Source organism: Benincasa hispida, unplaced genomic scaffold (genome assembly GCF_009727055.1).
Source record: "Benincasa hispida cultivar B227 unplaced genomic scaffold, ASM972705v1 Contig245, whole genome shotgun sequence".
Classification (NCBI taxonomy): domain Eukaryota; kingdom Viridiplantae; phylum Streptophyta; class Magnoliopsida; order Cucurbitales; family Cucurbitaceae; genus Benincasa; species Benincasa hispida.
The window spans coordinates 184836-207603 of record NW_024064773.1 but is presented as its reverse complement, the minus strand read 5'-3'; the positions used below and the strand labels follow the sequence as shown (position 1 = coordinate 207603).

The following is a 22768-nucleotide window of genomic DNA, read 5'->3' as shown; positions in this document are numbered from 1 at the left end:
CTAATGGACCTATAGATCATGGGCTCCAACGATCCGAGATTAGCTGGCTAAACTCTTTAGACGGAGCTAATCAACATTCGTTAACTAATGGGTCATTCCACTATAGTCCCGTAGTTGCACTCCCCTCACTATAGATATATTTGTGTCCATTTGATATAACTATGATTAGTAAGTTAATCTTTCACAGGTTGTTCATAATCTCAGTTGGGTCATAAAAACCGTTAAACCCCCGAGACTACATCTTATTCCTTAAGTTCCACTGATCCTCTAATGAACAATTGGTTTAAGGTCCAACCTATAAACCGAACCCCTCTCAGGCCAATGAGAAGGTGGGGCCCTTGTTCAAGACCTGGATTCAGTACTAAATGGAACAACCTTTCTATTATCCCTATAACGAGTAAGAGTGAATTCCGTCTTACACCCTATGTTCCCAGTTATCCACCTGATCTTATCCCTGAAATGGGAACCTTATTGGGCCAGCGATAATGAGCTGCCCTCACCTATATAGATCTAAGGATAATTCCGAGTGAACAGGAGTTCATAGTTAGCTTAGGATTAAGATTAAGTTACATAGGTCATCAATTAACAAAATAGTCAGTTTTATACATTAAACGACATTTAGAACGTAAAAGTGACTATTTCATGGTTTAGTCTTATGTAAACTCTTTACATAGGATGCCCCCATTTTCATGTCTCTACATGAACGGAAATGGGCCGCATCCATAGTGTCCCCAGAATAAGGCGCCCAACCTTATTTATATACTATAGACCATTTTGGCTATATATATTTGAACTTGATCCACATTTATGTCGCTACATAAAGTTCAAACTTAAACTTAATAGCCTCGGAACCTTAGTTTATTGGATTCATGAATATAGAATTTAAATTTACTAAAGATTTTCAATAACTGCTTTATTGAACAAGAATAAGATATTACAAACTACGAGTTTTAGGAAATAAAATCCAACTAAGAATGACTTATTTCTTAGTCTGATCTTACGCAAACTCATTGCATAGGACGCCTCCACTCCTCATGTCAATACATGAACAAATCAGGATCACTTCGTTTGTAGCATCTTACAACATATTGTAACTACAGAGTGGGCTACATCCGATAGTGTTATCAGAATAAAGCACCCAACCTTATTTGTATAACTATAGACCGTTTTGGTTATCTACTCGAATTTGATCCATCTTTATGTCTCCACATAAAGTTCAAGTATTCATATAATAGTCATGGGTCTTGGTTTATTGGATTTAGTCTTTACAAGTGCAATTTACAAATTGAATAACAACTTTATTGAAGAAATGTTGAATAATATCTTTATTGATAATAGAATATGTTTAACTTTACAAATTGCAAATTTTAAGACATAAAACCCAACAGAATTCTTCTTCCCTACAAAGAAAGGACTTTGAGCAATTAGGTAAATTTTGAACGAAAGATTCCTTTTGAGTGGTATAATCATTCCAGTTGCAAGAAGATTCAATAATCTTTTTACATTCCGCATGTAAAGTCTAGTACTCCTCAAATTTGAATGGCCTATGATGACCATCCTTCCTAGAACAGATATCTAATAAATCATATAAAATTGGTTTGTGATCAGAGCTCCCCCAATCTAATGACAAATCTTCGATTTAGGAAATAACTCATCGAGTGTTTCATTGCATAAGAATCTGTCCAGTCATCATTGCATTCTCTGAAGTTTTCTAATAATGAATAGGTTTTAGGAGGACTTCCATGTTTTTCATGATCCCAAAGGATCTCATTTAAGTCACCTCCAATTAACCAAAGGGAATCATCATAGTTGTGTAATCTCCTTGTTAGATCCCAAGTAAAATATTTCTTGTAGGTCTCTGAAAAGCCATATATACTTGATAACCTCCAAATTTTCCTATTCCAGCTTAGGCTAGCATCAATATGATGAGACGAGGATGATTGAATGTTGACTGAGATCTCTTTTTTCCACAATGAACAAAGATCGGCTTTAGCTCCTTCACTATTTATCGTTAAGCAACCATCAAAGCCATAATGAACTCGGATTCTATTGGTAATATCATTACCACCTTTAGTTTCAGAGAGAAAAAAAACAAGACATCTGGGATATGAACGTGAGCGAGCTCTCGCAACCTTTGGATTGCTTTAGGATTGCCCAATCCTTGAGCATTCCAACAAAGCAGCTTCATGTTGTGTGGTAAAGCTAATCATCAGTCACTGCCAATGTAAAAGCCGCAGCTTGAAGATCCACATCATTGATTTTCTATCTTTTTTCAATAAAATTCTTTCCATCAATGTTAGTTTTCTTTTCATTTTGTCTTTAGAGGAAGTTGGAGAATCGTTCATGATAGTTACTTTTGTTTTCCTTTTCCAGTTTTTCAATTTTCTGATATTAAGTGAACTTTTTGCATCATTGTTTGAAGAATCTGGGTAATGATCTCCCCAAGCTAAATTATAAATATTTAGGAGCCATCCTCGAAGCTAGTTTTCAACTTCTTCTTCTCTGTATTTGTTGGAATATCACTTGAAAAAGCTTTAAGTATTTCAATATGGCTTCCACCATTTGTTTTATGCAAATCCACTGGCTTTGTAGAGGTATCAACTTCTTTTGAAAAGCTAGCTTTCTAAATAACAACATTGCAGTCCTGTTCTTGATTTGCTACATTCATTGGTACATTTTCATAGCTCTGTTTTCGAGTCTCGCGAACAGAGGATGGAGGTTTTTTCCTTGTCTTAGATATTCCTTGACATTTTAGCCAATGCCCATATTGGAGAATTTCAATACCATCATTTCTTGAATGTTTTTGGTGAAATTTGCAAGTTTGAATCGTGTGACCAATGCGACCGCATGAAGTCTTTCGTATCTAAAGTTTATCCATCGGCCTTCCGGATGAGAAGTTGTTTTGATTCTTATACCACGTCGAAGAGGTTTTGAGATATCTATCTCCACTAGAATTCTCATGTTTTCTCCCCAAGAAAAACTTCCTTGGTTTGAATTCGCATTGATGAAGGTTCCGATTATATTCCCAAACTGTTCAACCATAAATTTTTGTTGGTATCCCAAGGGGAGATCTAAAAGTCTTATCCAGAAGGCCACCATGTTAAAGTTGTATTCGAACATGCCCAGATCAATCTTTGGAGATTTCGTTCATCGTATCTTCCTCGTCAATAAGTTTTAGTTTTTTCCGATCGTCAACTAGGTCATTCGCTTCCACCTTCACTAGGTGACACAAAGAAAGACAAGATAACTCAAAGCTACTCGATAAAGCCTCACAAAGAAGGATCTTGAAAGCCTCACCCTAAGATAAAGCAATTTTATAATTAATTGAAATAATTAACAATAATTAATGTAATTTGTGACACCTTTTCAAAGAGTCAGGATGGCCGAGTGGTCTAAGGCGCCAGACTCAAGTTCTGGTCCTCGAAAGAGGGCGTGGGTTCAAATCCCACTTCTGACAATTTTTTTTTTTCCATTTTTTCAAAATAATATTAACATTAAAATAACGTAAATAATAATTTGAAACCATCTCCTCGGATTTCCCCTTTCTTCTCCGTTTTTGACCTAATTCTTTCAAGCTCTCCGCAAACAATGAAGAATCCCACTGGAAAAGACGAAGATCAGAATCGCTCTAATTCGAAATTCATGAAGAGCAAGAAACACAAGAACATGAAACGGTTGGGAGGGAAGGGCCTTTCGCTCGAGGCGTTCGCGAATGCTAAATCAACCACCGATTACTATAATCCGGCTTTGATAAGTATGATACTGCTCAACTTTTGTTTACCTTTTATTTTTTTGTCAGGATGGCCGAGTGTTCTAAGTATCCTTTTAAGTTTACTTCTCACTTGTTGATAGTTCTGTAGAATCTAGATTTTGGGCTCTTTGTTTAGTTGTTATGGGATCGAAATATTGTTGCAATTCCAATATATTGGGGGAGAATGAAAAATGTGTATTCATTGTGTTCTATTTTGTGTTTAGAAGGGGGATTACATTGCAAAATTTTGGAAATTGGATACTGGAGACTGGATATAAGTGAATTTCTTCTGGTGTTATAACAGATTTATGAATTTTGTTGGTCTTTGTTTATGGTAGTGATTGACTCTTATGTATGTATCTTCTGTTCAGAAAAGCAAAGAGAGTTCTATAAAAATGCTAAACATGTCAGCAAGTATAAGAAGTTAGTGAAGTATCAGAATCAGCAGAATGAGAGGCCCTCTAGCTCTACTGTTGGACTTGTTGAGGTATGACTGTATGATGAGTATCTAATATCGCCTAAAACTTCGATTATATTGGTTAACTTTCAGTGCTTGGTGAGTTTTGGACTCTTGAGATGCCTTTCTTTTTGTCGAATGAGAAAATAGTATTGTAAAATATTGCATTACATGATCTGTTGCAAGTGTTCCTATAGAGAGAGAGGGAGGGAGCTTTGTTTTCTTTTTGGTTATGGATAGGCATTCAACCCAATGAGCAGCTATTTCATTCCATTCTTGTTGTCGAGAGAGAGAGGAGCTTTGTTTCTTTTTGTTTGTTGAAGTTTTTTCATTTTCTCTCATAAAAGAAAAAAAAAGGTTTTTTCATTTTCAGGTGCCTCTTCTCACTATTTGTTTATTGTGATTTGAGTAGACATTGAACCTAACGACCATCTGTTTCATTTGATTCTTATAATCCAAAAAAAAAAAATCCAATTGTTTTGAACTTTTTTAGAATGGAATATTTATGGAAGTTAAGGTTCCCTATATTGGAGAGTGGAAGGGGACATCTCTATTTAATATCATAAAGGATGGGAATGAAGAACTGGTGCCCGTTCCATGCATCTTGAGCAGAGAGCTAACCTGGAATGAGATGCATTTGAATAAAAGAATGAACTCAACCAAAGAACTACAATTGACAAGACCATGATTTGAAAGAAGAACAAAAAACAAGAGATTATTTTTTGTCGAGAACCCTGGAAAATAAAATCGAAATTGTCGAAAGCTTTGCGAGAAAGAGTGGAGCACTGTTTCCTTTTGTTTGTTGAAGTGCATGTTACTTAAGGTGTTCAGAAAATTCGATGAACCCTACCCATAGAGTTTTTAGTTGGGTTATATAATGGTTTGAGTTAGGTTAATTTAAATGAAAACAGGTAGGCTAGATTGGTTTATGAGTTTACTTAAAAATCAGTTTAGTTGATTAAAACATATTTATTCTCCAACCACTTCTTAAAATTTTTTAGTGTTTATTTTTCGTTTCATAATATAAAATGGCGTTGAGTGAGTTACTAGTGTTGTTGAAGTGAGCCAAGGTGCTCACTTACTATTTAGGGAGGCTGCCAATATGTGGTGGGTAGTTATTTGGATGCTAACTAGCTAGAAAAACTATTTGGGAAGGGCCACTACAATGTGGCTGATAGTTATTAGTGAACCTCCAAATTTTTAATGTACATCCTTTCGTTATTAAAACCTGACCATATTGTGGCGGTCTCATTGAATAACTCATTTCCCAACTAACACTTACCACCTAATGGCGAGGTCCTTGAAGTTATGATGCCATGGTGTGCCATCACCGATAGGCATGGGAGTACCATGTTGAAGGCAGGCTTGATGGGCTTTCTCTAAAAAAAATAAAGAAATCCTTGGTAGCCCACGGAACATAAAAGGCTGTCTCCCTTATGGGGAGAGAAAAGTAAGAAGGGGACGAAGGGAGCTGATCGGAAGAGAATGAGTAAAAAATTCAAGATAAAATTCTAGTTTTTTTAATCTATTATTTATTAATTAATAATAATTATTAGGTACGCCTGCATCATTTAGTTGATTCCTTTTGGTTTAGTAGATTCCTTTTGGTTGCCACGTGCCTCAAGGCGATTTTGGAGATTCGTCGCCTTAAAGATACATCGATTACTTTGAATATAGTGAGTTACTAATCTTAATTCAATGTTTGAGAATGGATAGATAAAGGTTTCAGATATTAATATTTTACTATTTCTTTTGTTAAACAGAATTTTGTGTAAGCGACCTAAGTAATCATAACGTACTCTACCCGTTGGTTTGGAATGTTTCATTACTTTATTGTGGTTGTTTCGTTGAAAAAGTTTACAATCCGAAGTCCGAACAATTGGGTTTGATCTAAAGTATAAATCCATCTAATCCAAACCAACCAACTCCCATGAATTCCCTTTGTCATTGCTCATTTATTGTGATCTGAACGAGCATCTGTTTCATTCCATTCTTGTTATAAAAAGAATCTGCTGTGCAAATGTGCTGCTTGAACTATCAGCTGACTCACTTTATTTCTGGTTCATAAAGGATGAAAATGAAACAAAATTCGAGAATCATACGAACGGCAGACGTGGGAAAGAAAGGAATAAAGGTGTACCTAGTCTCCAGGCACTGTATGAGAGAAAGCATGAAGAGAAAGAGAAAGCAAGAATGGAGAAAGAAGCCATTATTGCTGCAAAAAAGGAAGAACAAGAAAGGGCTAAAGCTAGACGAAACGCTACAAGAGAAAAAATGTTCAAAAGAACACAAAAAGGTCAGCCAGTTATGAAGTACAGAATTGAGCATCTTTTGGAGACTATTGGTGGAGCCTCGATGAAGCACTGAGGCCTTTGGTTTTTTTCAATGAACTTTGTAGAAGAATTTTTTGTCGCTTTAGGAATGTATATTTTCTCTTGTACCTTTAGTTTGCTTCATTATTCAATCAAATGATTCCAGTGTATTACAATTTTTAATCTAATCTAAATAATCCAAATGCTTAATATTATCATATTGCCGTCCATTTGCAAGTGTTTGGATGTATGTCTCTGAGCTTTTTGTTGAATGTTCAATGAGAAATGATTCTTTTCTCTTCCAATTAGGTGTTCAAACACGTAAAGTCCCTTTCATAATGTTTCTTAAAGAATCTCGACTTATTTATAACGTCATATTACCTTTTCAGAGGTAGGACGACATGGTTGACTCTGTGTTATCAAGTAGTCTCTCTTTCTCACATATAGATACATAATTACATACACACACAAATGGTTGAATGTTCGTGATGCATCGGTCACAAGAAGGTTTAAGGAGAATCAGAATGGATTCATCATCTAAGCGATTAGCCAACAACATTACAGTATCATAGAATTCAGCATGAGAAGAAGGTTTTCATTAGAATTGGAATTGGTATGTTCTGAATGAAACAACTCAGCATCTAAGAATTGGTTTCTTTTGAAAATTGAGATTACCCAACAAATTACAGTATAAAAGATGACTTTCCAAATAGAAAGGTGAATCTACAAAGAAAGATTAATAGCATACAAGAAACGAACTCGGAAAGCTTCGCCCTTTGGGACGATCAGAGTTGAGACTCAAGGCCAATGATGGATAATATAAGCTCGGCGCGGTTGAGGCTGGCAGATGACCATGAGGGTGAGAGCTATAACAATGGCCATCATAAGTCCCATAAGATCCAATCCTCCACCATCATCATCAGCAGAGCAACAAAGCTTCCCCATCTAATTTTACAGAGCAAAAAGAACTTCCTTCCCAACAAAGCCTCAAATTCAGCCTTATGAATCAATTTCCTCTAATTAATAAAGATGTAAACATTTGTGTCAATGTCAATAGCTGACCTCAAAAGAGGGCCCCATATGACAATTGTAGACTTAGAAATGTCTCAAGTCTTTGTTAATCTTTGTTTTTAGCCTACCAATTGGTTCTCCTTGCCTTTTTATTTATCATTTTATCTTCTCAAGGGGAAAATTAAGGGGGAAACAACATTTTGTTTGGCAACAGCTCCAATTTAAGTTGATGTTTAAGAACGCATCATGTCGGAGCATAGTTTAGTGGATAAGACGTCAACTATCATTTCAAATATTAATGATTTGATCCTTCCAAAAGAATTAAATAAGAATGTACCATGGTAGCGTTTTTTATTTTTCAAGAAAATTCAAACTATAACATGAAGTAAATGAATGTTTGGTAAAATAATATAAATTTTTAGAATTTATCTATAATGAACAAATTAGACATATTGTTCTAGTTATTAATTTATTGATAGGTAATATCTATTTTATTATAAGTTAATTGTTTAAAATATTATATGATTTAAATTGTAAGTTGTTATGTTTGATGTAAATTATTTGATAAAAGTTTAAGAAAAACAATTGTTATTAAAGAAAAAAATTGAGCCAATCAAAATTTTGTTGATATAGAGTTAATAAGATGTGAAAAAAAAGTCTTAGAAAAGTTGCTTTTAAAAATAAGCAGCTACCTAATTTTACAACTAAAGTGAGTTTATCTCAATCGTAATTGACCTGATTTTTCCTTCTTGAAGTCGAAGATTCGATCTGCCACCTCCACAATCTTACTAAAAAAAAAGTACCTAATTTTTCTCATAAAAGAAAATTTAAAAGTAATGTTTAGATATATATTGAAAGTTGAGATGTCAAAATCTTCACCCCCAACATGTTTTAACTAAAAAAAAATGCCAAGAAGCAAATCATCATTCAAACCATATACTAATTAGGCATACAATAAAATAATTAAAATAAATCATGAAATTGATTTCTATCAAGTAGAGCCTATATAAAATGATACAGTATAATGAAAGCAAGAAGACAAAGTTTTATGAATTAATTAATTAGTTGTTTCATTATTATTATTTTTAATAGCTTCAATTATAGTATCTAACAAAGAAGTAGTCTATGTGACAATTTTAATTAACATTATAAGGTAAATTCAAATCTACTCAATGTTTTTATTGAGTCAAACCCAAAAAAAATCAAATTAAAATTAAAATTAACTCTTTAATTAGTGAAATTGAAAATATAATAACGTGGAAAACCAAACACCTTTGAAAATTCTAGGAAGAGACTTGAATAATCTTTTTTATTTATTTATTTTTCCCTACTCTTTAGAAGAAATTTCTTGGTAGGATTCTTAATTTGGTGTGTTGTAATTTTTTTAAGGATTTTTAATTATGATTCTTTATTAGGTGTTGGGAATTTTTTTTTTAATTCGTGAGTATTTTTTATTAGGTGTTGGTAATTTAAAATTTGTGGAATTCCACTTGAAAAAAAAAGAAGTCTACCATTTAAAAGAAAAAAAAAATAGCGTATACAGTTTTACCATAAAATTATGACGTAGATTTTGTATATAAAAATATTAAGTTTCTAATTAGTTTATCTGTTTATTTATATAAAAAGTTTTATTAAATCTTCACACTAATTTCAACGATGAGATTAAATTATTACAAATTTGAAATTATAAAAACTAAATTGCTACATACTAAAGTTTATGAACTAAATTGTTACAAAATTGAAAATATGGAGACTAAATTGTTAAAAACCAAAGTTTTGGGACTAAATTGTTACTTCGATGAAATTTTAATGACCAAAAGTGATTTTTAATCCAAATAATAAAATAAAAATAAGGGGAAAATATATTTTTCGTTCCTAGGTTTTGAGTCCAGTTTCTTTTTAGTCCATAGGTTTCAAATGTTATACATTTTGTTCTTAAGTTTTGAGTTTGGTTTTAATTTAGTTCCTAAGTTTCAAAATTCTATAATTTTAACCTTAACATGTGAATTTTGGTTCAGTTTGGTCCAAATGTTTCATGATTTACACTTTTAATCTCAAATTTTCATTAAATACTCAATTTCTATCTTTAGAGTTAATTTATGTTAATAAATTAAAAATATTTAAAAGAATTATAATGAATTAAATTTCACTATTTTTATTTAAAACTAAGTTTAGAATTTCACTTCATAATGATTTTTAATTAATTGATAGAAATTGACTCAAGAATTGAAATTAAAGTTAATGAAAAATTGAGGTTAAAAATGTAAAATCTTGAAACCTAGGGACCAAATCTCAGCAAAACTCAAATCTCAAAGGTAAAATTGTAACATTTTGAAACTTAGAGACTAAATTGAAACAAAACTCAAAACTTAAGGACTAAATGTGTAAGAATTTAAAACTTGAAGATCAAATAGAAACTAGAACCAAAATCTAAGGATGAAAAAGGTATTATTCATTAAAAATGAAATTTGGGAGGATTTTCAACCATAGAAAAAATTATTTGAGAAAGTTGGAATGGTGTAGCAAATAATTTTATACTAAGCAACATAACAAAGTTTTGGTTTAATTTTGGATGTAAAAATTAAAGGGGACAAGCACATTGTATAATTCTTTTCTAATAATGGGGAGAGAGATTGTAAAAACTTATGAACATTTGAGATTCTCATTTACAATAGTAATGAGCATATTAGTCAAACATGAGAATATGTTCTTTTTTTTCCTTCTTTTTTGAGTCAAAAATAATAAAAAGGACCCCATCTTCCACATCTAAAAAAAGGCAGTCTTAACTATTATGCAACAATATGAGAACAACTATTACTCATCCATTTACATCCAAATAATGATAATAATAATAATAATAATAAAATTGAACATTGCAATCTTATCAAGTTCTCTCTTTCCCTAAATTTAAAATTTAATTAACATTATTATTCTGGACTAATAATAAATTTATTGTTATGGGTGATTTTTTGGCTAAATGTAGAAGCGACATAGTGAAGAAGAGGAAAAGCTATTGAACCAGAAAAACGATAGTAAACAATTTAGGGGTGTTCGTGGTTGGATTGAAGAACATTTTAGACCCAACCCAATTGGTTCGGGTTGTAAATTTTTTCAACCTAAATAACTCATTAAAAAAATGAATCCAATCCAATCCAACTATGAAACATTTGTTTGGATTGGTTCAGGTTACTTGGATGATTTATTTAAATTTTGTTCTAAAATGGAGTAAAATGTTAATACGTAAAAATTTGATTTAATTATTTTCATATATTGAATTAAGAGTAACTAACTCAATTTCAATTTATATAATGTAAAATATCTTTCTAATGTACTAAAAAAACTATTTTTAGGAGTTGTTGGAGAATAAATTATCCAAAAAGCCTAATGAAATTAAATAAAACTAAAATAAATATATATGTATATCTAATTTTATCATAAGTAAAAAAAGTACATCTTAAAGTTCATAATAAGTTCGAGTTGGATTGGGTCTTTTTAGGTAAATCCATGAATCAACTCAACCCATAAATTTTTTATTTATTTGAATCCAACACAATCTAAACAGTATGGGTTGGATTGGTTGATCATTTTTTTTGGGTAATTGATTTTTTTGAACACCCTAAGAACCAAATCAAGAGACTAGGATAGGCTTAAGAAAAAATGCTAGTTTGGCTTTGGGCCAAAGTAGCCCAGTTGGCCTCGACCTTGGCCAAGGATGAGATCAAGGCCGACCTTTGTCATTTGTTGAATGGAGCGAACTATGGTCTATTTGGGCCTTAGACAAAGATAGTTTTGGTCAAAAGACCAAACCAACTCCCTCGATCTCAATCTCGACCAGGGATGAGGCTGAAGTAATCCTCTCCGTTGTGGTGAACTAAACGTACTACAGCCTATCCACCTTAAGAAAAAAAAAAAGTTTGGGTTAAAAGCCCAAACCAACATCCGTGGCTAAGGCCAAACCTCCAAATTTTATGAAGAAATGATAAATGCATGCCCTAGCCCATTTAGCTTGAGAGTTAATCTAATATGACTCGGAAATTCTGAGATGAATGTTCTAAGTTAGGATTTCACTATAAATACATCATTACGACTCCAGATAAATTAAGTCTATTTTGATACTTAAAACTCTTCACTTGCTGCACAATTATACTTTCTACCTTAAGCATTATGTGCGGATCTTTTCTTTGTTGTTACGTAAAGATTTGGTGTATTTTTCCGTGCAGCTGACATCAACATTTATCATGAAGAAGAATTCTTGTTCATGCAGCTTTTCAATTGAGAAAAAGTTTGAAGCCTATTAAAGTAAGTTATTCCAAAGCAATAATAAATAGCAAGTCATTGTTGTTCACTTTCTTTAGTCATGGAATAAAAACTTCTATTGCTTGTTGCAAAAATTTTCAATTTTGATTATAACCAATTATTCCAGTTAAAAAAACTGTTAGCAAGTTATCTGGATAAATTTAAGTTGGACAATCTAAAATTACATAATACATCCATTTTAATCCTAAGCTTTTAATTTCATCAAATTATAAAACACATTCACAATATAAAATTGATAGAACTTTAGGAAAAAGGGGATTGGAGCTAAAAAAAAATTCTTCAAAATTATGAAATACGACCAAGTTATTCCATGATTAATTTATATATTGCTCAAACTTATCTTATTTAAACAAATTACGGGCAAAATCCATATAGCCTAGCAAGTTTATGGATCAAATTTTATTTTTTTATTTTTATTTTTTTAGCTAATAAGAGAAATAACATATTTTAAAGTTTCATTTGGAAAAATGACAAAAAGGTTTTAAAATTGTAAAAATAGTAAAATAAATTTAAATAATAGAAAATACTAATTAGGAAAGGAACAAACTACTTCAAAGACTAACAAAGTAAGTACAAATAGACAATGCTTCAAAAAAAAACTTGAAAACCACAAATACACTCTATTTAAATATGCTAGAAGAAAAAAAATTACAATTTCAACCAAAAACTAGCTAAAAACAAATGACATGGCAAAAATCTTAGAAAGGGTTCCAAAATCCAAAAAACAGTCAATATGGTCCTTACCGACAACCAATTGGCGGCTGCTTCTTCGTTGGACGACCACGATGGTGTGCCTGCAGTATGATGTTCACAGGTGATGGCATGTGGCTGCTTAGAGAACCAATTGGTGATGAACAAAAGAAGACTTGATGGTCATGTAAGCCGAAATGTAGCAGAGATGGTGATTGTGAGAGAAGAAAGAATGGAATGTTCTAAAAGAGAAGACCTAAGATGCGGCTGTGGCAAGGAGGGTACGTTGGCATCAATTTTAAATAAGTGGTTGTAAAGATGTTATGGCTATAGGCTTGTTGCAAATGGGAAATAAGAAAGAGAGAATGAGAAGGGTGAGATGAGAGGGAAGTAAAGTAGAATTAGTGTTTTTTAATATATATATATATATGTAAGAAGGTGAGTGCTTAGATATTTTTTTCCACAAAAAAGTAAAAATATATTGGAACTTGGAAATGAGGGTTCAATTTTTTTTTTTTTTTTAATTAATGAAACAATGGAGAACAAATCTTATTAAGATAATAAATAGGTATATAAATATGTTTTAGGGTTGTTTTTAAATATAAAAAAATGAACCAATATTTTAAAATATATATATAGCAAAATTTTAGAACTATCAATGATAGATGCTGATAGACACTGATAAACTTTTATTAATGTTTATCAATAACATTGATAGACACTAATAGAAGTCTATCAATGTTTATCAATGTCTATCATTAATAGTTCTAAAATTTTTCTATATCTTGTAAATATTTTTAACAGTTTTACCATTTGAAATAATTTTTCTATGTTTTATATACCAATAATATTGTTACATCACTAGATTACATTCTAAAAAGTATAAACTATATAAATAGCAGTAATATATATATATAGTATATATATATATATATAAAGAAAATAAAGAAAAAAAGAAAAAACCTATGGAATATGCTAACAAAACATATAAACAAATAATAAAATAATAAAATAAAACAGAATCAGAAAACAAAAGATATATTCAAATGGATATTGTTAAAAAAAAATCAGAAAAATCAAGGAGAATCTCTAAATTAAATTAGGAAATACGAAAAATGATGATTAAAATTGCATAACTTCATATTACAATTATCCTGTATGTGTAGATGTAAGTTAGTTAATCTCAACTTCATGTTATAGTTACACTATATGTGAAAATGTATATTAGTTAATTTCTAGATCCCGTCGAAGACAAACTAAAAATAAGTTTAACTTCCTGTTACATTTGGAATTTGATAACAATGTGTTTAAACAAATAAAAAAAAATTAGATAAAATTAAATCCGGTAACAAAAAGTTAAACCAACGCAACTATGGAAGTTTCAACTTAGTGTAGTGTCTAATTTTGATTCTCTCGGAAAGATTTTATCTTCTTTTGTCGAAAAACAAAGAAAATTGATTATAATAATGAATTAAAAGAAGATTGAATCGTCATACGAAAATAGATGAAGAGGAAAATAGAAAAATCGATGGATCAATGGACAGAACCGTTTGGTAAATTCAAAAGATGAGGATGGAAAAAAAATTGAAATTAAGAAGAAAATGAAACATTTTTGTAAATTCAATCTTATTTATGCGTCAATAACAAATACATGAATTTTAGATAATGAAATGTAAAATAACCAAAGATGTATTTCAAAGCATTAACAACGGTAATATAATAATATAAAATGAGATCAAAATAGTGACTAAATATAAAATATGTATAGTTGAATTTAATACCATATACAAAACAATTTAAATCTTAAAAAATATGGAAAAATGTCCAGTTAATTTATTAAAAATATGTATAAAATAATTAAAAACAATCCAAACATTTGAAAAAAATGAAATTTGATAATATATGAATATTTAAAATATAAATTTGTTAGAAAAATATGTATATTTAGTTCAAGTGAGACTAATTCGAAGAATGTTAAATAAAATCTAAACTAATAATAAAATATGCATTGAAATGTTAACTAGGTGAGAAAAATTGGGAAGGACAGTTATTTTTAGGAAGATGATTATTTTTGTTTTTTTTTTTTCTAATGAATCAATTAGAGGGAAAATGGAGAACTAAGGAGTCGGCAATTATCCGATTCTATACTTACCCTATATTTGTATTTTCATCAATAACAAAAATTATTTACCATACAGGGGTAAAATAGGGATTTGAAAATTCGCGGTTATGTGCATGTCATGTGAGTTGCCATAAATCTTATTATTTGTCAATTTTGCCATTTTTCAAAACCAAACCTAAAAATTTGTCGTACGATCCAATTCCCCTTTTTTTTCTTGCCTTCATCCTTCGATCCTTCTTGTGTTATCAAACGTTATGCCTAATTGTAAAATCAAATGAAATTATTTGCACCAAAAACTTGAAATCAACCAAAATCAAAAGTTTAAAATTAGATCTCATTTGGTTACCCTTTCATTTTTTGTTTTTTGTCTTTCAAAATTAAGTCTATTTCCTCCCATTTCTTTACCATAATTTACATCTTTAAATATAATGGTTGAATTCATAACCAAATTCTAAAAATAGAAACAAAATTTTAAAATACTTTTTAGTTTTTTAAATAAGGTTAGTTTCTTAAACCATTGATAAAAAGTAGATAATAAATGAAAAAATTTCAATGTAGAAGTAAAGTCTATAGACTTAATTTTCAAAAATTAAAACCTCATTTGGTAATCATTTTGTTATTTGTTTTTGTTTTCGAAAATCAAACCTATATCATCTACAATTCTAACCATTATTTGCATATTTCTTTTAAGTACAATGATTGAATTCCTAGTCAAATTCCAAAAACAAAAACAACTTTTTGAAAACTACATTTTTTTAGTTCTTCAAATTTAACTTGATTTTTTAAATCATTGGTAAAAAATTGATAACAAAAGAAGAATTTTGGAAGTAGTAGTGTTCATAGATTTAATTTTTAAAAATAAAAACAAAAATAAAAAACGAAATAGATCTAAATTACCACAAGATTCAAAATTGAATAACTAAACAAAACCAGAGGAAAAGGGATACCTAGATTTACAACTTAACCTAATAAACAATAATATTAATGCATATTCATATGTGTCTTTTAGAGAACACTAATATAATCATTTAGAAAGGATAAAAGAAAGGTATAATGACTATATTAAAATTAAAAAAAAAAAAAAAAAAAAAAAAAAAAAAAAAAAAAAAAAAAAAAAAAAAAAAAAAAAAGGAAATAAATAAATATAAAAAAGAAAAATAATGGAAAATTGAAGAAGAGCAACAACGTGTGGGCATCATCAACCAATAAATCTGTCTGCAAATTGACAAACCACAAACCCACTTTTTCACAGAAACAGATTCGTCTCTTTGACCTCCTTTTTTCCTTTTCCCTTTAACTTTTTCTTTTTCCCTCACAATTTCAAAAATCTGCTCTCTTCTGCCTCTTCTGCCTGCCTCTGTTGAGTTACTTTCGCTCTGCCTCATCTCATCAAAGCATTTTCTCTCTCTTCTTTCGCTTTCCTCTCTGCAAGTCAGGCTGTGCCCAATTAATAAGCTTTTAACAAGAAATAAGGTCTTTAAATACTCTCAATTTCTTTTGTTTTGGTTATCTCCTTCAGGTGTTTTGGCTTCTGGCTACTAAATATAGAAAACCCATCAACAAAAGAATGGAGGGAAAAAGGAAAAAAAAATAAAAAAAGCTTTCAATCTACTGCCTAGCTCGACAGTCGAGAAGGGCCTTCTCTCTCTCCTCTTTCTCTTTCCTCTTTCTACACAGTAAACAAGGATTCCTTTTCTTGCTTCTCCCTCCTCTTGAAACAGATTCCAAAGTCTCAACAGAACTCATTCTATATGCTTTTTAATCTATAAACCATCTCATGTCACCTTATGAAATCTCTAAATGGAAGAATTTACCAATAGGTAGTCTGAAGTCAGTCAGTCAGTAGCTAGAGTTTCAATTCTCTTGGCTATATTTCTCCTTGTAATCTAATCTACCAGTGGATTACAGAATAATGAATGATAAGGCAATGGGAAATCAGGAATGGAATTAGAGGACAAGAACTAAGTTCAGTTGAAATCTGAAATGAATGTCTAATGATTAACATACAAGCAAAAGATTCTGCCCATAGTATACAGGGTGACTTGCAAATTCACCATAAATCCGTTTGGGTACAGTACAATGAAGAAAAGGAATAAGAAACTTTGCTATCTTTATTTTGATCACTAAATGCTTGTCTATCCATCCCCGGCCACAGCTCAGCCAAAGTATAAAATGAATGGCAATGGAGTTCCCTCTGCCTCTGTAAAATGTACCTCACTCCATTTTAAATTAGAGCTGCAAATTATGTTATTGACACAGAGCTACATTAGGATAGTAGTAGTAAATAGCATGAGGGGCATGTACCTACTATCATCTCCATTCCCATTATGTGAGCCATCACCTACTAGGTTTTGATCCCGGGTGTCGGAGAGTTGTATCAAGTAAGCCTTAGAGGAGCATCTCCGTCCATTGTCCACACAAAACCAGGCATATCTAACCGACGCCCAGTGACACTTCGGTATATGTAAAGTCTCTCCACGGGACAACTTTCAGGCCTTGTATTTGGGGGACCCCTCTCATCTATAACTTCGACATTGAGTTGGGGAAACTTCTGAGCTAACAATTTGCATGCTCCAAAACTCACTGAGCAAGAAGACATCCAAAGGGATCGCATTGTCTCGAGCTTTGCAGCATTGGCCAAAAGAGCTTTATCACCAAAAGGACAGTCCCTGATCTCCAGCTTGCGAAGACTATCACATCCAGACAACACATGATGAAGACCTAAATCACTATTGCCTGCAAATGCCACAGATAACATCTCTAGCTTCTTGCCGTAAGTCCCTATATATTCAAAACATCGATCTGTAAGAAGCCCAGAGAGGGAAAAGCGCTGGAGATCTTTGCAATACTCAACAATGGCACCAAAGCCTACATCAAGTGGCTGCTCTGTGAGGTAATCGGGAGTCCGTGGCTCCATAATACATAGACGAAATCGGGTCATGTTTGGACGATTCCTGGCGATGGTCACTAAGGCAGCATTTGTCATTTGACGACAAAAATATAGAACAGATTGGAGCTTTGGGCAACCTTCAGAAACAGAGACAAGTCCTTGTTCTGTCAAAGACACATTTGGTTCTGGCCCATACAGTTCGGATGGAAACACTCTTAATTCTCGAAGATCCTTGCAGGTATCTGCAACGGCTTCAAGGCCGGAATCTTCAATGTAATCCAGCACCTGCAGTTACAATGCATCATGAACTTAGGCCATGATAAAGATTGAAGATAAACATAGGCACCAGGCCGAAGGGAACTGCATAATTAAAAGGAGAAAGAAAGGAAAAAGAACAAAGAAATACCCAAAGTTTCTGCAAATTATAACATTGAGTGACAAGCTTGGTAAGATCGTCACATTGAATTGTAGCATAGCTTAGGTTTAAGGATGTTAGCCTAGAGCAAGTTGGATAAACGGAAGGAAGGTATGCAGGGACCACATCCCAAAATCCCGATAGACTCTTCAATTCTGTGCAGTTTGTAAATGCCCCAGTTAAGCTAGAAAAAACTTCAGATCTCAAGTCAGCTGTGTAGCATCCAGCACCAAACTCAACCAGCTGAGGTGCACGACAAAGTAGGTTGGCATGCCTATCAAGGGGAACTGGACGATTGAGTCGCAGTGTCCGCAAGTTTGGACACCTATCCACGAGACGCTCCAATGCAGAAACACTCACCTCAGACCCCAAACAGGCAATATTGAGGGACACCAATGACGTATACGTATCAGGAAAATGGCTGAGCCAATGCCCATTCAGATCTTCCACATCACTCTCTCGTAAATCCAACACTTTCAAATTCCTGGATCAGCCAATAACGAGCCATATCAAAACAAAGAATAGATCCATCAAAAGCTTAAGGAAAACCACATTTACACATAAGCATGACCCACTCCCTTCAAAGATGAAGAGAACATGAAAAACACCAAAAACCTTATCCAAGGTGCTACCTTCCACAACCACTATGCAACAAGCACTAGCTAAACAACTTCCCAGTCCAAACATTGACCACTATCAAAATCTTTCACTTCACATATAGCACTCTCTAAGAACCAACGAATTTCTAAGCCCCAAGAATAGATGTGATTTTTATTTTCAAAATCTACAAAATATAAGCTCAAAGATTCACAAAAACTACCTTAGACACACAATGCAGCCAAATTCTAGAATTGAGCATGAAGAAACAAACTAGAATATCAAATTATTAGTCTCAGATCTTCAAGAAGAAAAAATCTGAAGTCCAAAGCAAAATTTAAGTTCAAGGAAGCCAAAAGCAAACTAGATCAGATTTATAACATTGTTAACCATAACTGAATATCAAAACCAAATAGGGTCGTGATTTGGGAAAAAGAACGGAGAAGTGAACCAGACCGATGGATCCAAAGCAGGAAGAAAGCAACAGAATTTCCTCCAAAACCCCACCTCAACCCCCATAAAAATGGAAAGAACAAAAAGGTGAAACGACTAAATCTACTCGTCGAAGGCATTCCAGACCTACCACGAATAGAAGAAGCCATCATTCCCAGTGAGCTTAACTTGAGCTCAGCTAAGCTCATTCCAACGGTAGTTGTTCATCCAACCCAAAATAACATAACGAAAGAACACTTTCCTGGGTGACAAGTGAAATTCTGTACAAAGCAGAAGAGAATACAACAAAAGCAAACTGGAAATACAAAGACAAACAACAAACAACAAAAATCAAGGATTCAACTGCCTCAAAACTTCGAGCTCTCTCTCATTCACAATGTTCACTTCAACATCCTTTAACAAGTAGCTTAACGAACAAAAACCCTCAAAATGGAATTAAAAAAAAAAAAACAAACAAACAAATAAATCCTAAAATCCACAAACCTGCAATTGGCAGCAATTGCCGCAAGCCCATCAGTACTGAATCCTTCACAAGTCATCAACACAAGAACCTTAAAATTCTTAAAAGACTTGGAAATGAGCTCCAAACTCTCATCCGTAACCACCATTCTCTTCAACCTGATCTCCTCCAGCAAAGGATAAGCAGAAGCCATAGCCAGGATCCACGGATAAACATACCCACCCCAACCATCCGGAACCAAACTAAAATCCGCAAAGTGCGGCTTCCCTTTCAACTCCAGAGATCTCACATCCGGAAACCGCCTGATTACAATCTGAGGACTCACCGCATAGCAGTTCCCAACAAAAACCCTCTTCCTACACCACCTCTCAATCTCATACCACGACTTACACACCATGGAAATCGAGTTCCTATCTTTATGACACTGTATAAACGAAAACACATGCTCCAACACATCCTCTGGAAACGTACTCGCCATTCTCAGCATATCACAACCAACAAATCTTTGCCCTAATTTTCCTTCCCCTTTCTTCACCCCCAAAAATGTCGCAACCCTCTAAACCAGTCCAAGCTTCCTCAAAACTCTCCACGAAATTCCAAGAACAAATAATAACAAAGCCTTAGATCTGAGACGCCATTGACGAGCTTCAAAGAGAATTAGAGAGAGAACCAGAGGAAAACAGAGAAGCAGGAGAGAAGGGAAGAGAGATAGAGGATAAGGTCTTTTTTTTTTCCTTTTCTTTTCTTTATTTTCTTTTTTCTTTTTTTCTTTTTTCTTTTTGTGTTTTTAAAATTAAATAGTGAGCTAGTGAGGTAAAGAGTTTAACCAGGGTTAAATAGTACCGGGGTAGTTTTGTGGGGCAGGGTGGGGGGAGATATTCATCAACGAAGCAGAGAAAGCCACGTGTTAAGAAGGAGAATCAGACCGTCGAATTTGTCAGAAATCTTATCCGGTGGCGGAAAAGGAGTGGCCGCAGGAAAATTGGTGCGGTTATCGCGCGATATTTTAAAGAGACGATATTTTGAATAGATGGAGAGATATCGGGACGAGAAGAATGGGTTTTGATAAAGTGTTACGTTGACGTACCAAAAGGAGGAGTCGAGTGTGCGAAGGGAAGGAATCTAATGATTCCGATTGCACGGCTGGATCTGAGAGATAGAGCAAAGATGATGTGGGGACCACACACGATAAACAGAGAAATTTTATTTTATATTTCTAATTTTCTTTATTTTTTTAATTAAATATTTTTAAATAAAAAATTAATAAAAAGAAAAATAAGATGATTTGATGTGAACTCTGGTATGATGACATCAGGACCGTCCAATCATGTGGATTGACTGTTTCGTTCAACGATTCATGCTGATTGATCATCACTTCATTAAATATTTATATTATAATAATAATAACAACAATATTGGAGTTATTATAACATATGAACTCATTTTTTTCCAAATACAGATATATTTTGAATCACACTAATGTTCTTAAGTTTTTACCTTTCCTTGTGCCATTTTTTTTTTTTTAGTTTAATAACATTAATATGTGAGATAAAAATTTAATCTTCTCCAACCACATATTTTATATGAATTGAACTATGCTCATGTTTGTCTTTTTTTTACTTCCTTCAACTTATTTTTGTCAAAATTTTTATTATTTTATATCACTTTTTTTAGAATATGATTTTATAGAGAAGAAATAGTAACGGACTAAATATAGCTTAATAGTTAAGATATTTGTATTTTCTCAAAAGGTGATGACTTTGAAACTTCACTTTTTTTTGTTTGTGATGTAATAGTCTTAAAAGAATTAATATAAAATATGTATTTGTTAGATACTCATTTGATCAGCTTTAGAAAAATAATTTTTATTGTTTTTAAAAGCGTTTTAAAAAAAATAGTTCAAAGTTGCTTTAGATATGAAAATTCTTCCAAGAAAATAGGAGGAATGCATTTTATGATTTTTTTTATTTTTTTATTTTTAATGATAGTGAGGATAAAAATAACAAAATAACAAAGGTCTAATAACCAGATTTAAGATTACATAAAAATAAAAGTACACAATAAGATATAAATCAAAAAAGTGGAAAAGAGAAAATTCAAATCTACTATTGATCGATGTTTAAAATCTGAGGAAACACCAAATTAAAAAGTATTCCGCATGAGATAAATTATAAATAAACAAACAAGACAAATAAGTATTTATTTATAGATAGTAATTAACGTAGCTCTATTAATATAAAATTTAAATTTCGACCTCAAAGTCAAAGATTCCAAAAGTTAACAAGAGTGTGTTTGAGGCAAATACTATCCTAAAACTATAATAATCATCTTTTAACCACCGCTTGTAAATACAATTTTATATTCTTCATATCAGTTATAGTTAATACTATTTTAAAATTTTCATTTGCTAAGTGTTTTACTATTTTATCTTTATCATTTTTTATTATTATTTGTTACGGTGTTTATTATTTCATTGTTAAATTTAAATAATTTATACCTCAAACACATGTTATCATAATTCAAACTAAATAATCTACACTCCAGACACAAATTATTATAATCTAATTATAATAACCGATTTCTTGCTCAAACGCTAAAATATTTTTCACTTAAAAAAAAAACCGTTCCATTAATTCATACATTTAAGGGGGGAAAAGTAAATAAAATATAACCACATTCATAATACTTTAAAAAGAAAAATCAAGGCGCCACCCTATTATATAATTTTGTCATCTCTTTATAAGACCGGATATTCAAGGCGAATAAAAAAGAAAAACTATTATTATTCCAATAAATGAGACTCCAAATTAAAAACAAAACAAAAAAAAAAAAAAAAAACGATTATTGATATTATTACTATTATTATTATTATTATACATTTCATGATAATTAATTTTTAATTATATTACGAAAAAGCCCACACGTTACATCTCAATCAAAGCCTCCTCTCTCTCTACCCCTCTTTTCCCGCGTTGTACGGACGTAAGGGTAATTTTGCAAATTTCGAGGTTACAAATGGACAAAAAAATAAAAGTTTAAATTTTCTAAAAATAAATACAAAATTTCTTTTCTTTTCTTTTATGTTTAAAATTTACTTTACTTTTTTTCTTTTTCCCAGTTAACAGTTAAAAAGCGAAAAAAAGATTGCCAATAGTTACGGCAAAGGGCAGGCAAGGGGGGAGGTAAGGTGAATGACGAAAATACCCTCGCCACGTGGGGTGGGGATGGAGGGTAATTTGGTCCGTGTGAGAAAAGGACATTGTATTATGGAGCTGCGATGGTTCAGCATGGAG

The 22768-nt window shown here is 32.1% G+C and overlaps 2 protein-coding genes and 1 non-coding gene across 6 annotated transcripts; 2 read left to right on the top strand and 1 right to left on the bottom strand.

Moving 5' to 3' along the window:
- The first annotated feature begins 3373 nt into the window (after nt 1-3373).
- Nucleotides 3374-3457, top strand: TRNAL-CAA. Its single transcript has one exon. It is a non-coding gene; the product is annotated as a tRNA-Leu (tRNA).
- Nucleotides 3458-3507: 50 nt separating this feature from the next.
- On the top strand, nt 3508-6750 carry LOC120069103. The gene is made up of 3 exons (XM_039020785.1): nt 3508-3754; nt 4123-4238; nt 6279-6750. The coding sequence occupies exons 1-3, from the start codon at nt 3589-3591 to the stop codon at nt 6573-6575; spliced, it is 579 nt and encodes a 192-aa protein (XP_038876713.1). The 5' UTR covers nt 3508-3588; the 3' UTR covers nt 6576-6750.
- Nucleotides 6751-15849: 9099 nt separating this feature from the next.
- Nucleotides 15850-20249, bottom strand: LOC120069113 (protein TRANSPORT INHIBITOR RESPONSE 1-like). Of its 4 annotated transcripts, none has more exons than XR_005479446.1 (4): nt 19499-20249; nt 17957-18449; nt 16965-17835; nt 15850-16097 (listed from the first exon to the last, which is right to left on the bottom strand). XR_005479446.1 is itself a non-coding variant. In XM_039020798.1 (3 exons), the coding sequence occupies exons 1-3, from the start codon at nt 19960-19962 to the stop codon at nt 17038-17040; spliced, it is 1755 nt and encodes a 584-aa protein (XP_038876726.1). In that variant the 5' UTR covers nt 19963-20249; the 3' UTR covers nt 16608-17037. The 4 variants fall into 4 exon arrangements, 1 of the variants encoding a protein (XP_038876726.1); XR_005479444.1 differs by having other exon boundaries at nt 15850-16085; XR_005479445.1 differs by lacking the exon at nt 15850-16097 and adding an exon at nt 16608-16860.
- Nucleotides 20250-22768: the final 2519 nt, after the last annotated feature.

What these genes read in the sequence shown, in the direction of transcription:
- LOC120069103 (XM_039020785.1), top strand. Translation starts at nt 3,589, where the DNA reads ATGAAGAATCCCACTGGAAAAGACGAAGATCAGAATCGCTCTAATTCG. An exon ending in CTATAATCCGGCTTTGATAA is followed by an intron (nt 3,755 to 4,122) that starts GTATGATACTGC and finishes TCTTCTGTTCAG; the next exon opens with AAAAGCAAAGAGAGTTCTAT. An exon ending in CTACTGTTGGACTTGTTGAG is followed by an intron (nt 4,239 to 6,278) that starts GTATGACTGTAT and finishes TGGTTCATAAAG; the next exon opens with GATGAAAATGAAACAAAATT.
- LOC120069113 (XM_039020798.1), bottom strand. Translation starts at nt 19,962, where the DNA reads ATGCTGAGAATGGCGAGTACGTTTCCAGAGGATGTGTTGGAGCATGTG. An exon ending in GCAATTGCTGCCAATTGCAG is followed by an intron (nt 18,450 to 19,498) that starts GTTTGTGGATTT and finishes TGGCTGATCCAG; the next exon opens with GAATTTGAAAGTGTTGGATT. An exon ending in ATAATTTGCAGAAACTTTGG is followed by an intron (nt 17,836 to 17,956) that starts GTATTTCTTTGT and finishes TTGTAACTGCAG; the next exon opens with GTGCTGGATTACATTGAAGA.